The sequence below is a fragment of the Lepidochelys olivacea genome (genome assembly GCF_965140295.1).
Source record: "Lepidochelys olivacea isolate rLepOli2 genome assembly, chromosome: 17".
Taxonomy (NCBI): domain Eukaryota; kingdom Metazoa; phylum Chordata; order Testudines; family Cheloniidae; genus Lepidochelys; species Lepidochelys olivacea.
In genome coordinates, this window is record NC_140427.1 from 7,731,622 (window position 1) to 7,754,663 (window position 23,042).

Here is a 23,042-nt window from a genome sequence, read left to right on the forward strand (position 1 = left end):
ATCTCAAACTCAGTGCTGACCTGTGTTTAATGTGCTTTTACATGTGGTCATTCTCTTCCCTCCTCCAGCTCCTTCGAGAACTTATAGAACGGAAAACCAGTTCACTGGACCCCAACGATCAGGTGGCCATGGGCAGGTAAGTGATGAGCTGTAGCTGTCTATATTCTGTGTTAACTAGCTTCACCCTACAGCCACTTAGATTCCATGGGTGTAAAACTTCCCAAAAGTTCCCAATCCTGCTTCTTTATGTGTGACGGGTTCCCCCTGGGGTGCCACCTGGAACTGGGGTACCACTGAGCCCTCTGAACCGCCAGCCTGGGCTCCCTCTCTCACTGTGCTGTTGTGAAAAGCTGCAGACCCACTTCCAGTTCTAAACTTTCACCAGCATTCACACAGGTAGGGACACACCCAGCTGCAGTTACATGCAGGCTCTTTGACTAGCCACTTCATGAACCAACAGTAGAAAGGCTAAAGCCAAGGTAACTCTCAGCTCCCCAGGCACCCCCGCCCCCCACCACCCGGAGCATAAACCCAAAATTATACTATCTTGCACTGCACAGGGAACTGTACAGCACAAGCTCATAGAGTTCACCCCCCACTCCTCAGTGTGGAGAGGAATATGCAACAGCCTTTGCCCCCAGAGCTACAATTTCTCATGCATTTCGCTCCAACTCATTGGTTTAGATAAAGCAAAAACAAGTTTATTAACTACACAAGATAGATTTTAAGTTATTATAAGCGATAGCAAACAGATCAAAGCAGATTACCTAGTAAATAAACAAAAACGCCAACTAAGTCTAAGATACTAGAAAGATAGGATATGAATTAGCAAATTCTCACCCTAGCTGATGATACAAGCAGGCTGCAGATTCTTAAGGCACCATCTACACTTGCTTTGCAGCTTGTTTCATATACAGGCTAGAAATCCCTTCTGCCTGGGTCCAGCACTTCCCATAATTGAGTCTTTGTTCCTCAGCTGTTTCCAGGAGTCGTCTTTTGTGGGGAGTGAAGAACCACCAATGATGTCACTCCCTGCCTTATATAGCTTTAGCATATGGCGGGAACCCTTTGTCCCAAACCTCAGTTTGTGGAAAAACACTGACATCCCAAGATGGAGTCCAGAGTCATGTGGCCTCGTCACAGGCCCTGGCACACCTTGCTGAGTCATAGCGGCCATTACTTATAGGCCATCTGGAGCCTTCTCAGGAAGGCTCACCAGGTGATGGATAAATTTCTCCTAAGACCTGTTGTTTTCCCTAATGACTCATTGCCCTGAATAGGCCCTTCCCCACCCACAATCTAGACTGAAAGCATCTTGCCTAGTGGGCATCCCTCAGGCGTAACTACATTTGAAATACATAGTCCATATTCATAACTTCAGAAACAAAAATGATACATGCATACAAATAGGATAATCCTATTCAGTAAATCATAACTTTTCCAATGACACCTCACATGACTTATCTTGTACAAAATGCATCATAATTATGCCATAATCGTGTCATGTAATAATAACACTATGAAGAATATGGGATGCAGTGTTACAGTGTGGTTTTGCCACTGATCTCATGGAGAGCAGTTGGGTGTAATAACAAGATGATTGGTTAAAAGCAATGGCATAATATCAGCTAGGCAGGGTATTCCCAGTGAGGACTCTGTGGCTCTGGACCACATTGCCAGAACTTGTATTTGCTGGCCTTCATGTTACAAGGCCCCACTGGTTTGCCAAACTTGGAGAGGTAAGGGGGCTTGATGGGGGGGGGGGGGGAGAGGAGGAGGCTGGGTTATGCTGGACTGAGAAATGTTGCTGGGATGTTAGGTAAGAGCAGCAGCTCTTGTACTGAGCTTGTAACAAGTCTTGTAACAAACTTCGGAACTATTGAATTCAGCTGTTGGTGCAGCACCTAGAGGAATGGTTATAAATAAATAAAACTGATAAATCACCCTAATAATAAGTAATGGCTTAAAGATGATGCCTGAAAGTATTATTACTCTTTTGCAGCCAGGCTTATTTCTTTTCAAAGCCCCCTGCACTCTTTCTCGCTTTCAAGACTTGCTTTTCCTGTCTACCCCAAGTTTGGGGAAAAGTCTTGATGTACCCTGACAAATGTGCTCTAGATGAAGCGACAGCTCACTGGTGAAATTTGGGATCAGATTATGAACTGTGATTTGTCATCATATAAAGAATCAAACCTGCTGTATAGTGTGGGGTTCCCTTGTATGCACTTGCCCTGCTGTTTAAAAAAAAAAAAAAAAAAAGAGAGAGAGAAAAGGTCCAGTACAATTAAAACAGCATACAGGAATGTTTCCTGGATGCCAAAAATAAAATGTATGCTTTGCGGGAAGCTCTTATTTCTCACTCTAATTCTGTGGCTAGAAAATACAGAACATTCCAAAAACTACTTAATGAACAGTATACATTTAAATAGCCACAGGCCATAATTTAGAAAAGCATAAAAGGAAAGGAAAGCTGAAAATGATAGAATAGAATTCGCCACTGAAAAGTGATATGGGGATGTGTGTGTATAGGGGGAGAGGAAGGGAAAATGCTTTATGAAATTTTGTGTTGGTGAAATAACTTTGTCCATGTGAAATATGACTTGAATTTTAGTGCGGTAGGTCAAATTTATTTTGTGTATGTCTGGAATATTATGGAAAGCTATTCACTATAATTTAACGTGGCATAGCCAAAATTGCATTTAAGTGGTGATTACATTGTACATTTATCTGACTTTCCAATAAAATAGATTACAGTCATTAAGATTATATTAAGATTGCAGTAATTGGATTTTGCTAGATTTTTTCCCCTGATGTTGGGTTTTCATTGTATAAATCAGGTAGGATGATGCTTGTTTCTTTTTTTTTAAAAAAAATGTTTGTATCTAGTAGCAGTTTATTTCCCCCTATGGAAACTTCTTTGACTTGAGCAAGCTCTGTGTAAGGAATTGGACCCTCCCTTCTACAGAGTGATGGGGAATAAGCAGCACTTGTTGCTTTCCTTTTGTTTGTTTTTATTAAGAAATGCACTTACCATTAGGCAGTGGTTTTGGTGGGGGATTTGCCAGTTATTATAGTCAGAGGCAGTGGGAAAGAAACACTCGCTTGTAATTTTATATACGCTTTCCAAAAGCCTGGAAGGAAACTCATTCAAATGGAACTGTTGTATAACGTTAAATCCGTTTATGTAGTTAGTATAACCCTCCCCACTAAAAGAACCAGCTACATATGTAGCTTATGATAAATGGAGAAAGGTAAACAATCTATTCTACTGCGTGCTTTCTTTATACAAAATACAACTTATTGTAATAGCTGGGGGGGGAGCAGTAATCCTTTAAGGGTTTTTACTGGCCTTAGCATTTCTGTTTGATGAAGAAAATCTTTTGAATTCTAAAGATTCTTTCTTTAAAAAAAAAAAAATCATTAGCCAAGAAAGAATAAAAACATAGGGCCAGATTGTATCTGCTGTCGCTTTTTCCTGCACATGGGATGTGAATTCCCACTGAATATTAATCATTACATCAAGACCAGGACAGCTTATCTGTCTCCCCCAGAATGGCTGGGGCTTCAGCCCCTGAGGTCTACCAGAGTCCATGGTCATCTACACATAGGCTCTAATGTTCCCTGTGCTCTCCTGTTTGTAGCTATGTACTCCTCCTCAGGGGTATTTCAGTACGTAGTACGGGGAGACTGGTGTGTGCTATTGAAAACTAGGGCAGCGTTAGCTTGCGATAGGGTCCTGTACAGGGCTCAGGTGAAGGACAGTGCCACAGTTATTTAGGACACCAACTTTTGGGCGAAGAACAATGCTGTGGGCATTTGAGCTTTTCAAACTGCATTTCCATGGTTTTTGCCATTGTCACCTTGTGATTCTTCCTAAAAACTGGCCTGATCAAACAGCCCTAGCAATGATACGTAACCACCACTTTGGATTCCCCAGGCAGTGGCTGGCCATCCAGAAGTTACGAAGCAAAATACAGAAGAAAGTGGACCGAAAAGCCAGCAAAGGAAGGAAAATCCGGTGAGTGGCAGCTTCTTCAAACTACAGAGAAGAAACTCTTGTCTCACCAGTTGTAACCTGACTGCCCCGTTTTGGCACTGAAATGTGTTGCCAGACTTGTTTTGTCCTGGCAAGGTAGAAGATGTTGCTCTGAGACATGCCCGTTACGGGGGAGGGAGCTCTTAATGACTCTAGAACTAGTGATCAGTTGGCTATAATCAGAGCGGGAATTGCTCAAATCAGTCCTTACAAGAATGTTGCATTGGGCATAAAAAAATGCCAGGGAGAGACTTTCAGAAATGCCTAAGAGATTGAGGGCCACAAGTCCCAATGAAAGTGAATGGGACTTGTGCTTCTAAATCCTTTAAGGCTAGATTTACAAAGGTATTTAGTTGCCTAAAGACGCAGATAGGTGCGTATGCCTGCGTTAGGCAGCTAATTGCGGTAGACTTTCAATAGAGATGAAGTGAGGGAGGTAATATCTTTTAATAAACTTTCAATGGGAGTTAGGTGCCCATCCAGGTTAGGTGCTCTTGTAAGTCCCATTAGCCACCTATCTGCATTTTTAGGCACTTCAATTCTTTTGCAGATCTGGCCCTAAATTTTGTGACCTTTTCCTTCTAATGTTTGCATTTGCAAACTCTTCCAGGTTGTGTGGTGAGAATGGAAAGTGTGTAGAGGAGCTGGGGTTTGTTCCCCTTTGCAGAGCAGGTGCATTGCTCTTCCTGAGTTCAGAGCGACTACATGATTTGTAGTGAGGAGGTATTTGTAGCACGGAGGCACGCTGGAAAGCTGCACTGCTTCCTGAAAAATCTGCAACATTAACCATCCTTTTGTGAGTAAACTATAAATCTCGAGTTTAGATGGCATCTGATAGAAAGTCAGTGGAGTCAGTGTGGGTCAGGCCTGGCATAGCCATTTTTAAGATAGATGTCATAAGATAATTTATTAAAAGAGGGAAGAGCTACTTTGTTGGCCTGAAAAGCCTGTAATTATTGACTATCAATATTCTATTCTGTCAGCGTCACACATAATTGGATATATTCATGATTCAGTCAAAACTACTGACAACATCATACAACTGAGTCAGACTCATAAACCTTTAGGAATAATGGGGCAAGTCTCTCATTGTGTGTGATCTGTGCACTTCGGAATTCCTGAGAGATCAGAAATCCCTCCGTGTCCGTGGCTTGTTACATGTTAGCTACCTTTTTAAATAAGAGTTGCACTGACCCAGGGGGAAAATATTAATATATAGACGAGAAGAAAATATGTATTTGCTGATGTATGTGATTAATGTACCATTAAATCCTATCATCTTTCCAGGGCGGTCTAGTGGAGAGGGCTAGGAACCAGGCGGACTGGGTTCGATTTTTGGTTCTGCCACTGGGTCACTGTGTGTGTGTGTGTGTGTGTCTTTACTTGCGTGATTCACTAAGACTCTCTGCACTTCCATTTCCTCCTCTGCAGAACATGGATAAATGTCACTTATCTTTTGTAAAGCACTTTGAGATCTGGGTGCGAAACATGTTATGTAAGCACTAAGTATTAATTGCTATCACTTATCATTGTAGTCCATCATCATCATACTGCCTTCCCGCTCCTTTCTGTGCTTTAAGATGTTTGGATGAAGGGCCCTGTGTAAGTGTAAAAGGCTGCCGAGATTTCTCTAAGCATGTTTAGACACGCCTGGCCTCTTAGCACTTCAGCGTGGGAGATGACTGCTATCCCCAGTTCACAGATGGGGAAACTGAGGTACCAAAGGGTGAGGTGAGACTTACCTAAGGTTACACAGTTAGTCTTGGCAGAAAAAGAACTCGGGAGTCTTGCCTCCCGAATCCCTTCTCTAACCCGCTAGACCATATCGCTTCCTGAGTGGATATCTATGAGCTTTATATTTCTACTTGTCATGGAATAATTGTTCAGCTGTGACTTGGGATGGCTCACTGTGTCTGTAATTTAATACTTAAAATCTGATAGACTGGGGTTTTGGAAGCTCACATTTTAAAAGTGTGAGAGTAAGCAGAGCTGGGCAAACAATTAACGGTGGACAATTTATTAGCGTGATTAAGCCCTTTTTTCCAATTCACAAATTGTCCCTGAACATACTGTGATTTGTATGAATGCATTAATTGTTAATATCACTTAAGTGAACCCATAGAGTGAAATATGTTCTCTTATTTCATATTTCATCCTATTGACTTTTTGTTGTTGGTAGCATTTGTTTGCCCCAAGTCACGGTATTATTTCTGTTCCCTGATTGGGTGACTCTGCACCATTATAAGAGGGTGATTGCTTCTATGAGGAATGACAAAGACCCGTGTTTGTGCACAAAGGTCCATGTTCCAGGGTGAATGTGGTTATTTTCATGAAGAGCCATTCTGCAATATTCATGCAAGCTAAAACTCTCTCTCCAGGGAGTGTTCCTGGATAAGAGAACAAAAAGGACTGTAAAGGTGCCCAAGTGGAAAGGTGGCTTGTGAATCCTTTTGCCTGCTATTCATCAAGTTGTAAGAATAGGAATGACTTGGGTAAAGCGTTTCGAACTTAGGGAGCCAGCAGAACAGTTTACATAGAAAGCTGCTGGGTTGGAATCTCCTGCTCTAAAGACTAAGGGTGTAAAATCACTGGCCTGTTCTGAGTTCCTCTGTAGTCTGTTTAGATTTTATTAAGGAGCTCCCAGAGCATGAGGAGTGGACAGGCTTCTGCAAGTTTCTGACCTAGTGGGAAAAATAAACTGGGGATTGGGCTCTCACAGTTGCAGTGTATCCCTGGGAGGCAGCTTGTTCTAGCGGACAAGTAACTGGACTTGGAGTCAGGAGCTCTGCCACTGTGTGACTTTGGGCAAATCCCTTCACCTCTCTGTGCCTCTGTTGTTCCCTGCCCACGTCTTTGTCTGTCTGGTCTTTTTATATTGTAAATTGTCCAGGAGAGGGGCTTCCTATGTTTATATAGCTGCTAGAACAATGGAGCCTCAATCATGGCTGGAGCCTCTAGGTCCTACCATGGCAGATGATAATTAATGATGGGAGACTGGTATTGTGGGAAAGCCTCTCGTAATCTAACCCTGCTCCCACCAGTGGCTTTTTGTTTGGGCACTAGTACTAAAGAGTAACTAAGACACTATTAGGGGAGGAAGTTGCACACAGAGTCTTTGATTCGTCAGAGTTTTCTGTCTTGGAATAAAGCTCAGGTGCAAGTATACTGCTCAAGGACGCTGGAGTGTTTTCGCTTTTGGCTGTGACAAAAAGTGATTTGTTTATTATTGCTCGTCCACTGTGTGGCATATTTATCATGTGACCTTTTTTTCCCCTCTTGTTAACGTTAGGAAGGGTGGAAAATCTACCGACTCGAAATAGGGTTTCATTAAGCATTAGCCACCAAGGGAACCAGCATTTCCATTTCGGAGACTGGGACATTTCAGTGCAGGCAATGCCATTTCCTTTTCTTTAATAGTTACTAATGTGCTGTCTGTTTATTTCCTGCCTTATTCAGGTATCATGTCCATAGCAAACTGGTGAGCTTCATGGCACCTATTGACCACTGTACAATGAATGATGATGCCAGGTGAGTAATAGATTAATTATGGTTCTCAAATGGCTTCATGACAGCATGATATTGACCTGTTCTTCAGTCTGTCGCCCTCTCCATTTCTTCTTATCAGTTAACCATTTGTCACTGGCATCATAGCCTGGGTGTCTTGGCCACATCTGTCCAGGCAATCTAGCTGAGCTTTCACTCCTGTAATTACTGTAAAACCAAACGAGAAGTTTCTATAAATCTTGATGCTGACTCCATGATTCCTGCTTTAAAAATCCCCCAGATTTTAAAATCTCTTCATTTTGGAGCATGATTATGGAAATAGAGACACAAATTCCCCATTGTCCATTGGCTGAAATCCCAGTTTAGAAAAATAATCAGTCCCTTTGCATCAGGAGTGGAGAGTTATACACTGTAGTCTTGTGAGTTTTACATAATATAAATTTACAGTACAGCTAACACCGAGACATAGTACCAAAAGAAGGAAATTCACTTAAAAGATCTAAATGATGTCTATTGTTTGTTCCTATTTAAATAATAAAAATGTCTATACAAGGCTGTAGAAGCCCTAGCACATTAATTAGTAAAGAAAAACAAAACAAAACAGTGTAACTATGAGCTTGACTGCTGGTAAGTGTTTTTGTGGGAGGGAGGTGGGCGTAATTTTCCAATGGGTGTATTTATGTTGCTTGAGAGATGCCTTTCTTCAGGTTCCTCACACAGGCATTTGATCTTAACAGTTAGAGAGATGCCCATTGTACGTCCATCTGTCTGGAATATGGCAATCATGCTTGTGCGGTTCCTAGTCAGGATCCTTTTGGATAGAGTTGTGGGAGTAATGTGTAGTGGTCAGGGGTCCCTAGAGGTGTCAATAGGTGCCAGTAGTGACCTGGAAAAGGCTGCTTTGTGGTAACTGGTACAGAAGTTAATATTGCTCTGTTTTGAACACATTAGGACCCCATTTCTCTGAACAGTGTGACTGGCTGTTTGGATAAACAGGCAGGCTCTCTCTATGCACGTGATGCGCAATGGGAGACCTAATAGAGTTTTGGGTAATAGGTTTTCAGGTAAGAAATGTGTAGAACAATGTGCGTCCCCTGTACTGACCAGAAAGAATTACTGCCTCTGCGCAGCAGTTGAGTTTCAAATCTCCATGTCTCAGGTTCTTCCCTGGCCCTCCGAAACCATAACTGAGTCATGCATTGCACGAGGCTTTCTGGATGTGGCCAGCCTGAAGTGAATTCCCAGGGTGAAACCCTCCTGCTCCCATCTCCCTCACGCCTCACCCTTGAAGTTTAAGCATGAATGTTTCAGGGGCAGACAGGTTATGTTGGTTTAGAGAGGGAATAGTGGTCCTTGTGGTAGGTGAATAGTTGGTGGGCCGCGGGTCCTTTTTTGCTTTGTAGATGATAATTGGCATCTTCAGTTTCACCGACAGGTTTGCTGTCAGCCAGCTGGCAGCATGGGAGTGACACACTCATGCCTTGCTACCTTGCCCAGAAAGGCTTACCGGCTTCATTCTATGCTGCTCAAGGTTCTGGGTGGCCCTGGCAGGGACCCCGGCAGTGACATAGCTTGGGAGTAACACAGGCACTGATGTCCTTGACAGGCCTTGCAGCACAGTGGAAAGATCACAGTCTTTTGGCCAAAGCTCTGTCATTGCTCGATTCTGCCTGGAAAAAAATTCTAAAACCTGGTTAGTCTCTTGACCTCTTACAACAAAAGGGAATGCGTTAGAGGGACAGGCTGAACGTTGCCATTCGCCGATCCACATTGTATGCCTGAAGAGGGCTGTTTCCCTAGAACTTGGGCTGCCACTTCTTCCATCTTCGTGGCTTTTCTGTAAAGACAAGGGTAGATGCTTGGTTTATTTTCACTTTTAAGCTCTATTGTCATTAATGGCTCTAGGGGAAAGGCTGAGGTTGCAGCAGCAAATTCTCCCTTTCGTGACTATTTATTAGGAAGTTACTCACCTTGTCACGGGGCAATGCCGGCTACTTCCTTTTCACAGGTTATTTTGCATTCTCCATTTTTTCTGATGACCTTTTAAAAATGCATTCACCTATGGGTTTGTGAGAAGTAGCTCAAGGTGAGAAGAGGTTCATGCATGAACTGGTGGGCTGGGGGAGACATGTACGCGTGTGGGTTTGGATGGACAGGTGCACTTATAGACTTCTGTTGATGAAGGCCACCATTAGTGTTTCAGTCTGCTACTGTTTCAGCTACCAACAAAGATATGCTTATCGTGCTGGGACTGGGGGCTTTGCTTTTTGGGGTGGCCCAAAAGGGAACCAGGCAGGAGATGTTAAAATCCACATGTTTCTATAATCGTGGGAAAAGAAGCACCTCTTGCTTTTAGATTGCAAAAATCCAGCCTCAGCATAAACATGTCCCTAAACTAGCCTCTTCTGCCTTTCTTGTAATGTGCTTCTCTCACTACCCATGTCTTAATTTATTTATTTTGTTTTAGCGTAATTAGTGGGTGGCATGGTAGGAAAAGAAACCCGTAAGAGTTGGTACTCATCCTGTGCATAATAATATGCTAGATTCTAATATTTCTCTGTCCCAGTATTATCTCCAGTTGACTGGCTGTGACTTATGCACTGAGAATTTTAAATGAGGTTGGGGGTGTTTTCCATTTTATGTGTGTGATATATATTCTCCTATAGATTAATCATGCACAGCCCCCCATGCACACAAAATGAAAGACACCTCAATTTACCTGTGTGTGTGTGTGTATAAGTATAAATAAAAAGGCTGATTATAAGAACCTGGGAATTGTCATAGCACGTTGGCTCAGCCCTGAGGTGACCTTGCCACCACTTTGTCAGAGTACAGCAGTTGTGTTTGTTCCAAAAGTTGCACAGAGCAGCCTGCAAGCTGAAACCCCACGCAGAGCGCACGCCAATGCTAAATGCACGGCAGCAGCCTGGAGAACAGAGCAGTTCAGGGAGCAGCAACAGCCTGTCTGAACTGCAGCACGCTTTACTGGGCTGCTGCCCTCCACCACCCGCCCCCACTACTTTTCAGAGAGGCACCTTGGCTCCCAAATAAACTGCAGGGGGGTCCAGCTGACCCTAAGAACCTATTGCAGCTAACAGGATGTTGTCTATGTTATCATTGTGGTGGGGGAGAGTGTTTGACATTTGGTTTACTGAAAGCATCTCCTGGGGGCTTTCACCACTTATAGCAGGTTATTACATTGCTTGCATGTTTTACAGGTTCTTTCTCTGGCAGGAATGGGGGCAGCAGCTGCTGCTGCTCATTGCCTGGCTGCGTGAAGTTATGTCTGTCATTAAGTTTATCATCCGCTTTGGGCCCGGTGTACTTTTTAATGGCATTGAATTTACTCAGCTGGGTTTCTAGTCATACAGAATGTTCCAGCTCGCTTGTCCGTGTGTTACCCCCAGACAGGTTTCAGAGTAGCAGCCGCGTTAGTCTGCATTCGCAAAAAGAACAGGAGGACTTGTGGCACCTTAGAGACTAACCAATTTATTTGAGCATGAACTTTCGTGAGCTACAGCTCACTTCATCGGATGCATACTGTGGAAAGTGTAGAAGATCCTATTATATACACATAAAGCATGAAAAAATACCTCCTCCCACCCCACTCTCCTGCTGGTAATAGCTTATCTAAAGTGATCACTCTCCTTACAATGTGTATGATAATCAAGTTGGGCCATTAGAGTTCCCAGAAGTCACCTACTACAGGACAGGCCTAACAAAGAAAATAACAGAACGCCACTAGCCGTCACCTTCAGCCCCCAACTAAAACCCCTCCAAAGTATTATTAAGGATCTACAATCTATCCTGAAGGATGACCCAACACTCTCACAAATCTTGGGAGACAGGCCAGTCCTTGCCTACAGACAGCCCCCCAACCTGAAGCAAATACTCACCAGCAACCACATACCACACAACAGAACCACTAACCCAGGAACCTATCCTTGCAACAAAGCCCGTTGCCAACTGTGCCCACATATCTATTTAGGGGACACCATCACAGGGCCTAATAACATCAGCCACACTATCAGAGGCTCGTTCACCTGCACATCCACCAATGTGATATATGCCATCATGTGCCAGCAATGCCCCTCTGCCATGTACATTGGTCAAACTGGACAGTCTCTACGTAAAAGAGTAAATGGACACAAATCAGATGTCAAGAATTATAACATTCATAAACCAGTTGGAGAACACTTCAATCTCTCTGGTCACGCGATTACAGACATGAAAGTCGCTATTTTACAACAAAAAAACTTCAAATCCAGACTCCAGCGAGAAACTGTTGAATTGGAATTCATTTGCAAATTGGATACAATTAACTTGGGCTTGAATAGAGACTGGGAGTGGCTTAGTCATTATGCAAGGTAGCCTATTTCCCCTTGTTTTTTCCTACGCCACACCCCTCCCCGCCCCCCCCCCCCGATGTTCTTGTTAAACCCTGGATTTGTGCTGGAAATGGCCCACCTTGATTATTATACACAATGTAAGGAGAGTGGTCACTTTGGATAAGCTGTTACCAGCAGGAGAGTGAGTTTGTGTGTGTGTGGGGGGGTGTGTGTGAGAGAACCTGGATTTGTGCTGGAAATGGCCCAACTTGATTATCATACACATTGTAAGGAGACTGATTGCTTTAGATAAGCTATTACCAGCAGGAGAGTGGGGTGGGAGGAGGTATTTTTTCATGATTTATGTGTATATAATAAGATCTTCTACACTTTCCACAGTATGCATCCGATGAAGTGAGCTGTAGCTCACGAAAGCTTATGCTCAAATAAATTGGTTAGTCTCTAAGGTGCCACAAGTCCTCCTTTTCTTTTTACCCCCAGACAGTTACCAGAGTGGGTTTTCCAGCAAATGTGCCATTGGATTCTAGCTGGGTCTTACCTACACATGCTTCTACAACATGCAAGATTATACTTCCAAAATCTGCACAGAGGCAGTGTAGCCTAGTAGTGGGTGCTGGACTGGGAGGGAGACCTGGGCTCTATTCCAGGCTGTCCCACTGGCTTGCTATTTTTAGTGCTGTAGTGTGAGCCCAGGTCTGTAGTCCTGGGCTCTGAGACTCACTTCTGAGGTGTGGGTTTTTGTGTTTTTTTTTTTTTTTTTTTTTTTTTTTTGCAGAGTAAACATGCCCTAGAGATCTTTAGCACCACACAGCAGTGTTAGACAACAGAGGAGGAGAGGAATGTAGCATCCAATTTAAACTGTGGGTGAATTTAAAAAGGGAAGGACACCTATGTGCGTGAACATGGGAAAGTAATGATAACACGAGGTAGTAAAAGGTAATTTTTATTGTTTGCAAGTGTGAATTACTAAATTGCTCAGATGTCCAGAGGCATGACCCTAAAGTAAATAAAACCCTGTACCACCCTATATTGTAGTCTGAAAAGGTTTAAACCAGAAACAAGTTTTTAAGCCTAAAGAAGGCATTAATGGTTAGAGGGCTAAGGAGTGGGGGCTGTAATAAGGGCCTGAAATAGATAAATGTATGCACAGGCCACTTGGCACCACTCTGACAGTGTAAAAGGGTCTTAAAATGTCAGATTTATGCTTACATGTACATGTGAACAATGCTTACACCCACTTGCCATGTAAAGGGACCATCTAGAATGGTGTAAAAAGACCCTGCTGTAAATAAGAATCCAGGTCCCAGTGCTTGTTGGCCAAATTTGCTGAAGAACAAAGTGGCAAAGAACAGATCCATTTGAAGAGAAATAACCATGTGCCTGTCTGCACAAATGTTTAGTTCTCAGCAGGCTGGGATGTGAATCTACCCTGCCTCTTTGAAATGGGATTAGATGAAAGCACATTAACAAGCTGTTAATGTACGTTACCAGAGTCTGTGTGGACAGGCAGTGCATGGCAGGCTAGTACAGGGTAGATTCGCACCCCAGCGTGCCGTGAGCTAATTGTTCATGTAGACAAGCCCCTCGTCTCTTGCTGGCCAGCATGCAAGGAAAGGGATAAGCAGTGACTCCTAAGTGGTAAACACCAGAGCGAGATGGAATATTGTTTTAAATCCTGAATTTTAGAAAAGAAATGTACAAATACAATACAGCCTCTTAAAGTGCTTTGTCAACATCACTGCCACGTTCCTTCTTATTCTCGCTGCTGCTTGGAATAATAGAATTTGTGCAGGCAATTAATCTTCAGCTTGCCACTTTTTCGTGCACCCGAACCATGGGCATAGCTGTTTAACCTCGTATTCACATATATTATGTTGTAATGTATGGTACACGGCTGGCCTCCAACCTTCGATATTTATATCCCCTTTGCTATTATTTTAAAGTATATATTGGAAAGGTGATTTTATAGCTATTTTAGGGAATGCGTGTGTGTATAGATTTAGATTTAAGATTTAAATTTATTTATAGTGTCCTCACATTGGGATTTGTACACCTATCTGTAGTATCATCACCACACCCCTTTAAAATAGGGAAGTGTTATAAATCCTCATTGTACAGATGGGAAACAGAGAGACAGAATGGCTAAGTGACTTGCCCAAGGTCACACAGGACGTCCATGGCAGAGCAAGGAATTGAACCCAGGCCTCCCAAATCCCAGGCTAGTGCCATAAGCACTGGGCCATTCTTCCCCTTCAAGGGCCCTAAGTGGTTAGGCACCCAGCTCCCACTGAAAGTTCCCACTGAAAGGTAGGGAATTGTCCCTTTACAGATGAATAGAGGTTACAAATCCAGGCCTGGAGGAGCTTACCTATCTGTATGGAAATGAGTTGTGGTTTTTGTTAGGGGTGACCGCACAAAGTTGTTGATAACAGGCCCCATCCTGGAACTGATCTAGTCACCGCAGTAAGCGCTACCCTCAAGAGTAAACATTTCCAGGATTGGGCCCTTGATTAGTATGATTGTTTATATTGTGCATTTTTATTAGTATAGTTATCCGAGGGTCATGGGGTATGGTATGTGGGTGTGTGTTTCATGTAGATATAATACATATATTCTCAAAAAACAAGCAGCTTGTCACAGTGTTTCTCATAATGATACTGTCCTAGTCACGTAACAACATTATTATATCCCTGCTGGAAGTTTGAAAACTTGCACAAAGGAGTTCCTTAAAGATATAGATGTTTGGCCCAAACCCTCTTATCTCCCAAGAAGACAGGCTGTTCTGACAGGTGAAACGAGACTGGGCAAATATGCAACATTGATCTAATCCGTTGGAACAAGAGCAGTATTTTAACTGGTGCTTCCTTTTAACAGCATCATTAAGGGCTCTCATTACTCTTTTATTAGAGGCTGACTCTATTTCTTATCAGATTACAGAATGAACGTAACTCATGGCACTGATTTGATCTCTTGTTAAAGAGGATTACAGCTTTGCATTAACTCGGATTGGCACGGTTTATAATTCGCTTGTTGATACACCATGCTGGCGGTGTCACATGTTTGACCCCTCCTCAGCTGTGCTGCAGGGAACGGCACCCATACATCATCATTAAAGATGGCACCCAGCACAGAAATGGGAAGCAAAAAAAGGGAGGCTTTTCTGCTGTCGTGTCAGGAAGAAGCAAAAACCAACCACCCTCTCAAGTGCAAAGGGAAATTCAGAGCAGGGATTTATACCATCCCGGGGGAGGGCACATATGTGTTAGCTTTTGGATGGGTTATTTACAGGGGCAGTGTTTCATTGTTTCAAATCAAAACTTTGTACTGGCCGTGAGGTGGATTTGTGTGAAGAACATGCATGTAGAAATGTAATGGGATTCTATCACTGTAGAACTTTCCATGAAATATTTCCTCTCGTGGGAAAACTTCCTTCTCTTAAGGGAGCTGAGACCCCACTGAGATGATATAACTTTTAGCAAAGTTTGTGCCCAGTTAGTGACTTGGTCTGTGTCATCACATAGCGTAGTTAACACACTGTGGGTAGTTATGCCACATGTCTCCTTGCTCGTTGTCTTCTTGTTAAGGCTGTAATACCATTTGGCTGTGTAGACAAATGCCTCCAGCTATGTCTGTGTAACTGGATTAGCTGATTTGCCCTTCTCCCAGCGCTCTGTGCAGTGTATATCCCCGGTGCATTGCCCATATGTGTGTATTTCTTGCATGCACGTGCTGCCCTGGTATGGGGGGAAGACTGCACTGAAACAGACAGGCACTGTGTGGTGAGTGAGGATGCACCAGTGTAGTCATGAAATGCAAAAAGGTGCTCCGTGGACGCACTGCATGTGTGGGGATCCAGCCAGTTGGAGTGTGCCATGGCCTGGTTACAGGAGTATGGTTCTACCTCTAATGTAGAGGGGGCCCATGACACTCTTCCATCTCTGATGATTGAGCCTAACTATACAGCAGATCTAAAATACATAAATATAATGATATGTAAAATAAGAGTGTTTCCGCCTGCAGGCCTCTGGAGCCTGCGAGATTTCCCTCCCTTTCTGTAGGAAGTAGTGTTCTGTAGTGCAGGCATCCTCAGCCTCCATTCAGGCCCTCACATGGCCTTCTGCTGGAAGTATTAATTTGCACCATGTGTAGAGAGAAGAGGTGATGGCACAGGGTGCAGTGCGGTTTCCTGCTTCCCCTGCTCCCTAAGCAATGAAACTGATATTGACGGAGCTTATTTTAATGCCCTTAATAGCACTTCTGTAGCCCTTTCCATCCGAGAACCCCATTATTAGAAACCAAATTATATTAACCTTCACAGCACCCCCCGAGGTTGGGAGACATTTATGGAAAGAGAGACACAGATCGGTGATGGGAGAGATTTTCAGAAATGCTCAGAGATTTAGGAATACAAGTCTCATTGGAAATCTATGGGTCTTGTGCTCCTAAATCTCTTAGGTGCTTTTGAAAATTTGCCCGTAAGCCACCCTTGCCCAGGAAGTCCTTGGCAGAGTCAGGAATAGAGTCCACAGGTGCTGAGTTCCAGTCCGGTGCCTGACCCCCAAGATCACCCTTCCCTTCACATATGTCGGATGACTTTTGTAAGAAAACTCTTACATGTTTTACAACTGGGCTGTGAAAGATAGGAGTCTGCTTGTCGTGTCCACGTCCATGGAGCATGTGCGTATGTACAGTCACCTCTAAAAAGTTTTGCAGTGAGAGACTTAAGGAGCTCAGTCTGTTGAGCTTATCGGAAAGTAGATCAAGAGGAGACTTGATTATGGTATCTAGCGTTCCCGGGGAGGAACTAGCAGGTACTCAAGGGCTGCTTAATCTAGTTAACAAGAACCAATGGCTGGAAGCTGAAGCCAGTCACATTCAAATTAGAAATAAGTCACTAGTTTTTACCAGTCAGGGCGATTAACCACTGGAACAAACTACCAAGGGGAGAGGTGGATTTTCCATCTCTTGAGGTTTCAAGTCAAGACTGGATGCATTTCTGGAAGATAGGCTTTAGTCCAGCACAAGTCATTGGGCTCAGTGCAGGGGTGAGCGAGTGAGGTTCAGTGGCTTGTGTTACGTAGGAGGTGTGAGTAGATGGTCTGAGACCCCTTTCAGCCTTAACATCTATTAATCTGTTAAAGTAATTCAGTCATCCCAGATTCATCCCAGCAAAGACCCTAGGCCCCCTATCCCTGTATAATATGCAGTATTTTTAAAAAGAGCAGAATAATGGAATCTCCTTCCAACCGCTCAGATTTCCAAATGGCTAGAAAAGTAAAATTCAGCGGATGCTGTTCATGGGCCTATTTCTTACTGCAGTTCTTTTGTGTGCGATGCAGGGGTAGGATCAGGCTGGAAAATGGTTCTTTTGGTCAGTGCTGAGCTGTGATATCTTGCCCTATGGCGTCATCAGAAGGATGTGGTTGCTATGAAGCCTGGACAGATTTTTTTTCCTCACAATGAGAAAGGTCCAAGCCAACCCTTGCAGCATGGTAACCAGTACAGATGTAGTATGCAAATTTACTGTTATAATTGATGGCTTGCTCCCTTCATGCACTAATGAGCTCTTCCCTAACGGCCTTGAAATCACACGGTGCCTCTGCCCAGTAAAGTCCGTGGGAGAACTTCCATTGGCTTCAGTGCAAGCAGAATTGGGACCTTTTGGTGTTTGAATCGTCTGCCCATATAGAGATGGGCAGGAGACCCTAAGTGTGCATCAGGGCCTGGATTTTCCCAGCATTTAGAAAGGGAGGGAGCTGGGATTTTGGTCCAACGCCATTGTCGATGATACCTAGTGACTATATAAAACAGCAACATGAAAAATCTTTCTAGATTGCAGAATTTATGAAAACACCTGATCCTTATTTTTGTTGTATCCCTGCTGTTATCTGGACAAATTTGTGTGGTGGTGGTGGACAGCTGTATATGTATAATATATGTATTCCATTTGGTTGGTGTGTATATACTCGTGTGTGTGTGTGTACATGTGTACAGTATATTCACAGGGACCACAACCACACACAGTGCATGTGTTATACATGGCGTGCTTGGGCATGTATGCAATTATAGACACATGGTTGCCTGGTTGTACGTCTATCTAAGAACTCTTTTAACAAGTCTTATTGCTCTACAGTTGTGCACATCGAAAGGTAACTATTTTGTCACCTTAATAGACCCAGGAATGGCGTTCACTGAATATTTTTTCCCATGCAGTTTGAGATTGGCGTAACGTGGAGAAACCCAGTTATCTTTCATTGCGCTGTTCTTAATTACAAAAGAATCAGGGCACGCTTTCTCATACGTGTGCCAACAGTCTCGCGCTTTGTCTCCTGAAAGCGTCGTGGTAGACTTGTTACTACTGGCAATTTTAAAATCGTCACTGGATGTTTTTCTAAAACATACGCTCTAGTTCTACCAGAGCGACTGGGCTTGAAGCGGGACTTGATTCATGAAAGTCCTGTAGCCTGTGTAAGGCAGGATCGAATGTACGGTCATGGGTACAAACCCAGTTGACAGTGAGAAGGCCGTTCTAACACCAGTCCTTGCCAGTATGTTGAAAAAAGCTGGAGATTGGCTGCCAGTGAGGTACTGACTTAGACTGTTTTGCTTGGGTTTGACCTGGGTGACATGTTCTTCCTCATCCGCATTCCTTACTCTTGACGTTAGTGTGATTGCTCTGTCGGTCACAGCGCATCTCACTGCGAGCGGTGGGGGGCGCGTAGTAGGGAATCCTGGCATTAAAGAATTAATTTACTTCCAGTACATAAGAGTTTTAAAAAAAAAAAAAAAGTTCATGAGATACCAGCCTTTACTCGGCACACTCTGGTATTAAACCCCCAAGAGGCTGGATTAAGGGAGGAATTTGGGCTCTCGGGCTGTCAATCCGGCACCTTTCATGAACACAGAATTTACTAAAATAAATAAGATAAACCAAAGTGATGCTTTCTGGAACTAGTGAGTCAGAGGCTTCTCTCTTGCATATGTGTAAATCCAGAGGAACTCTACTGACTTCAGTGGAATTATTCCAGATTTACGTAGGCATAACCAAGAGGAAAATTTGGCCCACTCTTCGTAGGTTTAATCCTGTGACTCTCATTGATTGATGCTAACATCCAGGGTAATCCATTTGAATATTTCCCTCTCCACCCCTCCCTCTGGGGGGAAAAAAATTCTGCTGGCTTGCGAATGAGCTCTGTTTCCTAAATTATCCCGGAGGAAGGGTTAAGACCTGTAACGGTTACACTGTAGCTTCTAGGAAGAGACCCCCTTCCTGGGGCTTGTTGACATTGCCAGGGTCATCTATTGTAAATATTGGCGGGGAACTGTCACTCCAACACCCTTGCAGCTGTCTCAACCTGGCCGATTCATGGTTGGACTACTGTGAGGGCTTGCGACAGAGTCTGGTGGTGGCCTAGCAATAGACCTTCAGCTGCTTCTGAATTGTTTGGAGCTCCAGCACGGCGCATATCCTCCTGTGAAACACAAACCGTTCAACTCAACTGTTTGCACTGAGGCATCGGGGCTCCTGGGATGCTCTTCCCACAGCTCCTGTGCATCATTTTGTTTGATGGGCAATTTTTTTTTTTTTTTTTTTTACCAGTAGTTCACTCTTCAGAAATTGATTCATGTATAAGCAGTTAAGCATCCATGGCTTTTTAACTATATTTGTTAAAGGGGTTGGTATTTGAACAAGGAGCTTCATCTTTTCAAAGCTGGCAGTCATGAAACAGAAAATGCAACCCTGGCTAATGCCAGTTTTCTGGAATCATCAAGCCCTTATGTTTAATATTCAACATATTTAGCAAGGAAACAAACTCCTGAGTTATGGAAATTTCCTTTTTAAGGGGGAAAAAAACTGTTAAGAGCAGCAAAATGATTTGTGAGATTGGAAGATCTCCTTTGTGAGACAATTTGTCTTCTCTTGCATCAAATCTATTATAAAACAGTCAAGCTGTGAAAGAGGGAAATCATCCCAGGAACATGGAGTATTAAAGTACACAAAGAAAATTTCCCTCCTTGTGTTTTGTGTATGTACACACATGGTGTTACAGTGACTAATCTGCTCAAAGAGTGGTTAAAAAAAGAAAGGAGATCAGAGAGGTAAAATTTTTAAAATTTATGATGGGAATTGCAACTGCCTGTGATGGTGATGGAGTACATCAGAGGTTTCTCCATCTCCCCATATCTCGTTGCTTCCACAACTACTCATCTGCATCCACGTTTCTGGTGCTCCCACCTACTTTATCTTTAGGTATCTGTCTAGTGCTCATCGCAGTGGTACCTAAAGCTGTCATGCAAATGCAAACGGTAGACAAACCAAAATGAGGGGAGGTTCTCACTGTGCCCAGTTTCTTGCTCTCAAGCATTGAGGGCAGGTAGAGGATTATCTCAATGGCCATACAAGTGCAAGATAGAATAAGGGAGAAAAAGCTGGATTAAGCAAGTGTGTGGGGATAGGTTTGAACCCCATGCCTGGCTTGAGTGCGGGGAGGGGAAAATCCCTTGAGAAACAATCCTTCCATGTGCCTTTATTCTTCCCCTCCCTATATCCATGCTCTGCGAGGTGTGCAGAGTCCCTTTGTTTAGGGCTAGAACTGGCTTTCTTAAATATTTATAAATCTTGTGCCTGGTCTCATGAGACAAGCCAGAGGTCATATGTCATCTTTCGTAATTTAAAGCTGTGGGGCTAAAAGCATTTGCACTGGCTTGAAGGACCCAATCCTGACCTGACCGAGAGAGAGGGAATTGAAACAGACCTTTCTGAATCTCCTTCAAGCACTGAGCATGGTGAGGATAGCTGTCTTGCTGGGTAATTTATAGCCTGAGTTTTGCACTCCTCCGTGTTCATGACTTTGGTGGGGAAATGAGTCAGACAGTGCCACCCTGTGGCCAGACACTTCCTAAACTGGAGGAGCAGGGAGTTGCATGTAAATCTGACAGCAGGGACCTGGCCGTGTGGGAATTAACTGCACAATATTCCGAGTTACTTGTTTTAAAAGACACTGGTAATTTAATGCTAGTCTGGTGAACACTGAGCAGGTCTCTGCCGCTTATTCCGCTGGGCACATTCATCCAAAATTAACTTGCCACTGCGGAAATACTGAGCTGACTCCAATCCTGCATATGCTGATTTAGGGTAAAACCTTTTAATAGAAATAAATAAAGGCACTTGCTTCCTTTGTCTCACTGGCTATCTGCCCTACCTGTCAGGGAGCTTGTAATCTGATTTGTGCTCCTGTGGGCGAAAGATTACTGGAAACAGACAAAAAGTTTTCCAGGGGAATAAATGACTATCTGATCTGCAGATGACTTCTAGTTTTGGTAGAGGTTGCACGCGCGCTCTCTCTCTCTCTCTCTCTCTCTCTAAATGGTTTTCACACTGCTATTTCCTCCATTTTTTTGGGTTAATAATTGATTGTTCCCAGTAGAGCCCATCACTGGGATCTCGGTAGATACTGTTAATTTGAACACAGACTCTTGCTTGGGCCTATCCTAAATAGGACTTTGTGGGTGAGGAATGTAGGAAAATGGGAGGTAAATATATCAAGGAATATTTTTACAACAACTTTACACAATGAGGGAGTGATACATTTAGCATTGCTACATTAATATAGCTCCAGAAACACGGTGAAAACCCCTCTTGCCTTTTAAGCAATATGAAATTCTCCTTTCTTTGCCATCACTGCCCTACCATTCAGCAGCATTCCAGCCAAATGGAAGGCCAGTGGTTTTCTATAGTAGTAAAGAATCCTTTTATTTTCATGTAAAGCCACAGACTTTCCCCTTTCCTTAATGAGCAAAGTAAAAAAAATAAGCCCATCACATGGACTGTGAGTGGAGTGGAATCCTGACACCTGAAGGTTTGTGACAGTATTGACCACGTGAAATAGTATTATTGTTTAGCTTGCGTGATTCTAAAGGGAAGAAAAAAGGTGTTCCTTCCCGCAGCATTGTGTAACTGGATGGTGCAGTGTCATCTGGCCAGATGTGTGTTTGCATGTTGTGTAGTTGCTGGTTTATTGCAGCTTCCGTGTTTGCTACGTAGAAAATAATTGTGTTGGCTACCTTAGCTGTAGGACATCATTCATATAATTTATGCAGCAGATACAATATACTTGCTAGTTAGACTTCCATTGGCTTCATTACTTTGATGTTAATCATAGATTGTTGGACGTTTCACGAGATCTCCTCATTGAGAGACACATTTTTATTCTGTAGCCGAAATTATGGCAATGAAGGGCATTCTTTATGTAGTCAGACATATAAGCAATTTAAAAAAAGAAATTAATATTCAAACAACATCACTCAAGTATCCATTTACGTTTTTCTAGGGGTTGCTTTCACCTATGCGTTGAATTCACTTCAGGTTATGAGGGTTGGTTTATTTCACATCTATATTTTCTAAAAATTAATAGCATGATTATAATTATATTTATATATTAAATTAAATAATATTATCATGTTAGTCCTTTTTTTTTGCCGGCCAACTCTTTTGTTGAATAATAATACAACAGGAAACGGGAAAAGTAGTTTATGCGGGGATCTTTTTGAAATTTTGGACTCTAGTTTTCATATTTATTAGACATGTTTTTGTAATTAATGTTCATTAAGGGCATTCTATCCTAGTGTGTGTACATTGCATGTATAAAAGACTTGGCATGTAAACAGCCATTACAAATACTGTGTTGATGGTAGGAATTTTGAGGTTGGCAAAACGTGTCTGCTAATTCATTCGCAACTAGGGGGAGGGCAAGCATATGACGAGGATGTGTTTGTAGGTTTTATTTTAAAATAAAAAGATTTATGCTTTTAATCAAAAGCAGTGGTTTTCAACCCTTTTTCATTTGCAGACCCTAACAAATTGCGAATGGAGATGCGGACCCCTTTGGAAATCTTTAGGCATAGTCTGCGGATTCCCCGGAGTCCATAGACCACTGGTTGAAGACCACTGCTCTAAAGAATATAACTTGGTGATTTCAAGCAACTCTAGCTGTTTTATAATCTGTTTGCATCAATATGGCCGTGTGGCCTGGTGGAATGAGCACAGGGTTGGGAGGAGATTCTGCGTTCTAATCCTGTTGTGGCCTTGGGCAAAATGGGGCATAATGATACTTAGTGTCTTGAGGAGCAGTGAGTGTTTCCGTGGCTCTTCA

The 23,042-nt window shown here is 43.0% G+C and overlaps 1 protein-coding gene across 2 annotated transcripts in view; it reads left to right on the top strand.

Moving 5' to 3' along the window:
* Positions 1–23,042, top strand: part of AATF (apoptosis antagonizing transcription factor) — an 86,221-nt gene that overhangs the window by 54,455 nt on the left and 8,724 nt on the right. For both annotated transcript variants that reach the window (XM_084650847.1, XM_084650846.1), the window contains exons 9-11: positions 69–136; positions 3,938–4,018; positions 7,493–7,564. In XM_084650847.1, the coding sequence (XP_084506973.1) occupies positions 69–136; positions 3,938–4,018; positions 7,493–7,564 (221 nt within the window). The remainder of the gene's footprint in view (positions 1–68; positions 137–3,937; positions 4,019–7,492; positions 7,565–23,042) is intronic.